General features: G+C 40.2%; 1 protein-coding gene across 2 annotated transcripts in view; it reads left to right on the top strand.

Annotated features, from left to right (window-relative positions):
* The window catches only part of ogfr (opioid growth factor receptor), a 6,622-nt gene extending 453 nt beyond the window's left edge, over window positions 1-6,169 (top strand). Inside the window, exons 1-7 of one of the 2 annotated variants that reach the window (XM_063015092.1) lie at window positions 2,337-2,386; window positions 3,428-3,496; window positions 3,586-3,664; window positions 3,749-3,827; window positions 3,928-3,994; window positions 4,111-4,259; window positions 5,090-6,169. In XM_063015092.1, coding sequence (XP_062871162.1) covers window positions 3,470-3,496; window positions 3,586-3,664; window positions 3,749-3,827; window positions 3,928-3,994; window positions 4,111-4,259; window positions 5,090-5,936 — 1,248 coding nt within the window. In that variant the 5' untranslated portion in view covers window positions 2,337-2,386; window positions 3,428-3,469 and the 3' untranslated portion in view covers window positions 5,937-6,169. Of the gene's footprint in view, window positions 1-2,336; window positions 2,387-3,427; window positions 3,497-3,585; window positions 3,665-3,748; window positions 3,828-3,927; window positions 3,995-4,110; window positions 4,260-5,089 lie in introns of those variants that run through there. The other variant, XM_063015091.1, reaches the window with a different exon arrangement.
* Window positions 6,170-7,103: the final 934 nt, after the last annotated feature.

Genomic DNA, 7,103 nt, shown 5'->3' with positions numbered 1-7,103 from the left:
TGTTAATAAAACATAAATACACTGAAAATAAGTTAAAATTAAGTTAATTTCAATGCACAGTGATGTTCAGATGCATTCAAAATACAGGGTGAATAAATGTAATCTAAAATAAAGATGTATTATAATGTAATAAATTAGTATGCACTTAAATCCAGTGTTATAAAGCAGGAAAACATTAAGTATAATTTTAAATCTATTTACTATTAATCTATTTAATGTATATTTAAGATCAGAAAATTCAGTAAATCAATAAAATGTGTAATTTTATCTAAACTAAGCATGCATTTACATTTTAGGCATTTAGCAGACACCTTTATTCAAAGCGACTTACATTGCAGTTACAGTATACAGTCGGAGCAATTGAGGGCCCAACAGCAGCAACCTGGCAGTGGTGGGGCTTGAACCAGTGACCTTCTGATCACTAGTCCAGTACCTTAACCCCTAGGCTACGGCTTGCCTAGATTTAAAATCAGTGATTTAACGCTGGATAATACTGTATTCAAAACATGGATGGATGGATCACAGCTGAAGCAAATCAAGGCTGGTTATTGAGTCCTGATGGGTTCATCATGTCGTAACCCAACTTTAGGTCCTTTAGACTAGCAATATGTTTTAAGATCAGCAATATTCTGTAGGGATTAGATAACTGTGACATGGCAGCATTAACTAAACATCCTTACACTAAAGTATAATTTTAAAGAATTAAATGTTGTAATTTCAAATGTACCCATGCATGCAGTCTAAACTAAGCATGCGTACATTTTAAAATCAGTGCTTTAACGCTGGATAATATTCAAAACATACATAAATATTAAATTACACTTTATGACCAATTTTACAGTAATTTGTAATATTTTTGTTAGGGCTGGGTGGTATGACCAAAATTTTTTAGCACAGTATTTAAAAGATTCTGGCAGTTTCACGGTATATCACAGTATTTTTTTATTTGTATGACTAGGACGTTTTATATTTCTGTGGCTGATTCTACTGTCACAAATACATAGAATATGAAAATTGAGTATTATAAGCTTATAAGCTGTGCATGGCCCCACAAAATGATAGAATATATGATGGAATCGGGACGTGTGAAACAGTTGCAATATATAAAATTTTTATTGTTTATTTAATATTTAAGTATTGTACAATTACCCTCAGCTCTCTCTTTAACAAATAAAACCACGTTTGCAAACTCCACTGTACAGCTTGACCACAGGTCTGTTGTAGAAAAGTGGACAACTTTAAACATCTCCGCTTCCAGTTCACTTATAACGTTAGAATAGCGACTAACATAAAGTATTTTCACCCCATAAGACACCTCGACTGTCTGTAGAGGAATATTATATGATTTGCTGCCTACTGAAGCTTTCAGCTGTTGTATTAATGTGGTATTGGCGGTATTTGAAAAATCCATACGGTACGAGGAATCAAAGACGGTATACCGAATGTACCATCATACCGCCCAGCCCTAATTTTAGTAATGAAATCAGGGAGGGTTAATAATCGTTTCTAAAATTTGTTCAGGATTAAATAATGTATATTTTTGTGGGTCCCTGAAAACATTCAGTAACTCATTAGTAACCTGTTTATTATAATAAAATGGGTCTTAAAACAGGAAACTGATTCTAATATGTTTATAATCTTGTTGTGGTGCTCAGTTATTTATTGTAAATTTAGTTTGTAAATAATCATACATGGAGCTTGAATGTTTTAGTAGAATTATTGCTTTATCAGGCATTAGATTGTGTAATTATTTTCTAAATTTATTTCTGGAAAATATATTTTAATTTAAAATAGATTCATTCAGTAGCTCATTATTAAATTAAGAAAAAATGATTTCATTATTTTTTTTTTAATTATGTAAATGTGAATGTTAATAACATGAGCATTATTTTCAACTGTTTGGCTATATTATCTGGAATAATTAACGTTTAGATTTTTCACTATTAATGTGTCATTAAAAGCATCATACCTTTAAAATGTGTTTTATAGCTGAGAAAATGTAAATATATATAAAATAGAGATACTTCTATGATTCATTATATATATATTGTAAAACATCTGGTGTGTAAATGATGATAAATAAGCTTGTATTTTGATTTGTAGTTTGCATAAATAACAGCCAGCATTAGCTAGCCAGACCGAACTTTGATTGACGTTTTTTCTCCCACCTGTTTTCTGGCAAATCGCTTCACATCTGTTCGGATTGGATGGTCCGCACTCAAGCATATCGCTGATTGGACAGAGCTGAGGCGGTTGCCGAACTTGAGACTGTCTAAGCCAATCACAGTAAAAGATGCGAGAAAAGGCTGAAAACGAGTGCGGAAAAAAAAGGGTTAATTTGTTAGCTAGGCTAACTGTTAGTCAAAATTGGAAATGTTTTGCTGAGGTGAATAAATGAAATAAGGGAAATTTTATTTATGTGTTTACTTATATGTGCAGTTAAAATGTACACACACTTGTAAGGGACATGTACGTCATGTTAGTTTTGTGATTTTATTCATTTCCTCAACTGTTCAGCAGAACATTGACAAATGTGAGATGTTTATATGCAAAATGCGGTCAAAGTACGAAATAAGTACAGTTTTCACTTCCAGACAGGTTTATTACAGCTGTACTTTGAACATTTTATATATATATATATATATATACAATAAAAAATGTCAGTAAAATAGACACCTCACAGACAATCATTTGAAAGCATAATTTTTTGACCTGCCTTCAATTTATATACAGATAAGTTTCCCAAAAAGATGGGACGAGCCGTTTTTATTACTGTTTTTAATCATATTTATTTCTAACAAGGTTTTGTCATTATTCAGGAACTGAGGACTCCAGTTTGTGAAAATGAAGGAACATGACCATTCGATTTTTGAAGAACAAAATTGTGCATACATACTGCTTTGCGTTAGCGTCCTAAACCACATTGTACTGTACTATCTACTAAGTATTTAAGTATAGCTGCACTACAAGTACTATTAAATACTATTCAGTACAGCAGTATGTTGTTTGGGAAACTGTAGCTGCTTCCAGTGCACATATACAGACTTAAATTGCCGTTTGCACCCATTTACACATGAACACTTCATAGATCTGGTTCAGAAAGGAACCCTACTCCTGCAAAGCGTCTTTCCCACCACGATCATGTGTTCTTATTGAAAGCATTCAAAAACAGTATTAATTTAATTTATAAATGCTACTGGCTGGCCAGGTGTCTACGTAGACATGATTGGCTATGTCTAAGAGGGTACACTGGATGGTCGAAGACCTGCAATAGATTGCCACCATGTTAATGGTATTTCTGATATACGCACAATGTTATGATGATGATGAATTAAATGAAACCATTTTATTTAAATGTAAGCAAACCTTGTTTAACCTGATGAGTTTTTCCTGATTAAAGTTCATTTGTCTCCTCTTTTTTGCACAGTGGTCCAATTCATCCTCCAGAAATCTGCGGGCAGCGAAGGACATGCAGAACTACAGACACGGCTATCCGGTGAGTTCTCTTTACTCTTCGTTGAAAGCAGAAGTCGATTGTCGTGTCGAGTGTGGACGTAACGAAGATGAACTGCTTTTTCGTTTCAGCATATTATAGACGAGGACTGTACGGAGAAGATGCTCAATTTAAAATTCTATCTGAACGAAATCAAGTCGTCTCCTGATGGTTCGTCTCTCTTTTGCTCAGTGTTTAGCGTTCTGATAAGTAATTGTTCTGTGGCTGAATTTTTATTTATGATATGCGTTTCAGACGTATCGATCGAGACGTTTCATAATGACTGGAAAGCTGATTATAAGAGGCTGGAGAGAGTTCATTCCTACATCCAGTGGTGAGAAATTTCTCCACGAAGGACGTCGAGTTTCAAAGATTTTGAGTTTAGGGGACGTTGAGTTACAAGCCGCTCATGATCTCATCTGTTTTGTTGTCAGGTTGTTTCCGTTGCGAGAGCCCGGTGTGAATTATATGGCTACAGAACTCACCAAGAAAGAAATCCAGGTGAGAAATAGCTGACTGTTTTCTGTGACTGGTACCAGTAGAAGATGGAATGAGATCTGTATCATGTACCATCGTGGGTGTGTGTGTGTGTGTGTGTGTATGTATGTTTTGGGCAGGCGTTCCGAGAGAATGAAGAGGCGAAAAGTCGGCTCGTCGAATCCTACGTGCTCATGCTGGGGTTCTACGGCATCCAGCTGGTGGATAGAGACACCGGCAAAGTGAAACGTGCCGAAAACTGGAGGGATCGTTTCGCTAATCTGGAGAGGTGAGTTATGGCTGTGATACACTTTGTCGTAGCGCATCTGAGAGCAACATTTAACGAACGAATGAACAAAGTGAAGTAATGCCAGTTCAGTGGGTTCTACCACAACCAATAAGGGGCGCTTCAAAGTACCAAAACCAGCAGCTCGGTCCATGATGCCGCCTTGTGCTGCTTTGTTTGTGACGTGTGTTAATTAACATGGACCAGCAGCAGGTTCTTACAAGAAGCTTAAGCTTGTATGAAAGATCAGGTTGTGCTTTCTGTAATAATTATATGGGGTGTCCATATACTTTTGGTTATATTGTATTTCCTACCCTCACTTTGGGGCATGAGGCAAAATCTCAAAGCTGTTTTTAGACAATTCTTTCCTGAGAGGGGATGCCTCTGATGGCAGGGTCCGTAATTCAGCATAACATCAGCGCGGGGTTGCAGTTTTGTGTTCTGGTGCATGTGATAGTTTAGAAATAAAATTATAACTGACCTACGATCGATCAGGTTTTAAAAAAACAGCTTGAACTGTTTGGCCCCTAGGTGGCGCTATCACATATCTAAAACTCTCCCCGTCTCCCCCAACTTAAAACATTAACGTCACACCTACATTAATGTTACCTAGTTTTTGGATAAACGCGGCACCTCCAGAAATCGGACAGTAGGTGTCACTGTTGCAGCACCAATGAGGAGAAACCTTAGTGGAGGGGAAACCCTGGAGGTCGAGCGTATTAGGTCAGGTGCCACCCGGATGCCCCCTAACGTGTCTCAGGACTTTACAGATCGAGTGTTTATGTCCCAAGTTTAATGATTATAATTTAAATATCATTAAATCTGTGTTTCAGGAACATGCACAACAACCTGCGGATCACGCGCATCCTGAAGAGCCTGGGCGAGCTGGGCTTCGAGCACTACCAGGCCCCGCTGGTGCGCTTCTTCCTGGAAGAGACCCTGGTCAAGAAGACGCTGAGCAGCATCAAGCGCAGCGTCCTGGACTACTTCCTGTTCGCCGTGCGCGACAAGCGAGAGCGCCGCGACCTCGTCTGCTTCGCCTTTCAGCACTTCGAACCCAAGGACAAGTTCGTGTGGTGCCCGAGGAGAATTCAGAAGCGCTTCAAGAACGCCGAAAAGAAGCCGGAGTCGCCCGGGCGGAGCCTGAAGAGAGACGAGGAGGACAGGACGCGCTGCGAGGGCTCGTCTGTGGACCCGGAACCGGAGAGTAAAGGTTCCCCGGGGGTTCCCTCGCCCCTGAACAACGGGGGCCACGCCGATAACGGGGACATGGACGATTCCAGCGGTAGTGACACCAAGATCGATGATGATGATGATTACGATGATGACGACGATGATGAAGGAATGAAGATAAATCCTGCCAAGACGAGCAAGGACGAAGCGTCCGGATCCGACCAAATCGCGAACGAGGAGCCGAGCGTCTCTCCGAAAGTGCCGAGCTCCAGGAAGGACGTCGTTCTGAGCCCCAAACACGTCCTGCCGTCCTCTCCGCTGCCCAAACGGGCGGAAAAACTTCCCAGAACCGACCCCGAGCTTTCGTTATCAGATTCTGGAGACGCCGCTCCCACCAGCTCGCCAGAGGAACGAAGGAATTTGGAGACGAAGCCTGATGAGGAGAACGTCGTTCCGAAGGACAAAGGAGAGCCGATGGACACGGAGTCCGGCGCAGGAGGGTCATAAATAAACGGGATGGTGTAGAAGGACGTGTCATGAACTTTAGTTCGTATTAAACGGACCGATCGAAGGAAACGTCTTTAATTACAGAATGAATTGAATCGCTTTACGTTGTGTTGAAAGATGCAGAAATTATTTACGCAGAAATATGTTTTCATGCTCTGGAGACGTCGGCGCTCCACCTCGTCCTCTCTCATGTCTGCTTGGTCTTGTCTGTGATTAAATTATTTTTATTTGGAGTGTTTGTAGTGTGATCAGTCCAGATAAACGTCCACAGAAGCCCCCCCCCCCCCTTTTTATTTCCCAATTTAGTCATTTCCAGTTCCCGAATGTGAAGTCCTGCCTCTCGCACAACCCACAGTCTGATCAGGGGTAGCGGTAGCTCAGCGGTTCAGGTACTTGACCAGTAATCACTGCCAGGTTGCCACTGTTGGACCCCTGAGCGAGGCCCTCAACCCTCAATTTCTCAGATCACAGCCACACTAAGCTCCACATGACCACGGTTATAGGGGGATTTCATGACCCAAAAGATGTAAAGACAACAGTCTGGATGGTCATTAGTTAGTAAATGTGTATAAATATGTACTGATGGCGCAAGGGTCCATGGATTCATACTGTTTTTAAGAAACTCTGACCCTACGTCTGCATATCACAGTGAAATTGGGACGAGCCTTTTTTGACATGAACGAAATCCATTATTTAGAAAATCCCAACAACACTGCTGTACCTTATAGTTATGTACAACATGCACTAGCATATAATGACTATATTTAAATAAAATCTAGGCACTGGGGTCCTATGGGGTTTTCATTCCATTGATAAGTAAGGTAAGTGTACGAAGCATCAGATGGTCACCTGACTGATTGAATACCCACAAAGTGCATTAATGTGGTAGATTGACTGTATAATATTCATCCTGGTCGGGTTCAGGGTGGGTCCAGTTCCACTAGGAAACACTGGTCTGGGTAGACGGTAGACGTCTGGGTAGACGGTAGACGTCTGGCTGGCTGATAGCACCACTTAGATTCAAACCTGGATCTCAGCAGAGGTTCGGTCTCATCTTAAATACATTCAAGTATATGGCCAAAAGTATGTAGACACCTATCCGAATTGACAACAGGTGTGTAAAATAAATGGTCTAAATTACATTTAGTGCTTTTAGTTTGTGGCAAC

This window comes from Trichomycterus rosablanca, chromosome 19 (genome assembly GCF_030014385.1).
Source record: "Trichomycterus rosablanca isolate fTriRos1 chromosome 19, fTriRos1.hap1, whole genome shotgun sequence".
NCBI classification, from domain to species: domain Eukaryota; kingdom Metazoa; phylum Chordata; class Actinopteri; order Siluriformes; family Trichomycteridae; genus Trichomycterus; species Trichomycterus rosablanca.
The sequence above is the reverse complement of the archived record's forward strand: the minus strand, read 5'-3'. Positions and strand labels throughout refer to the sequence as shown.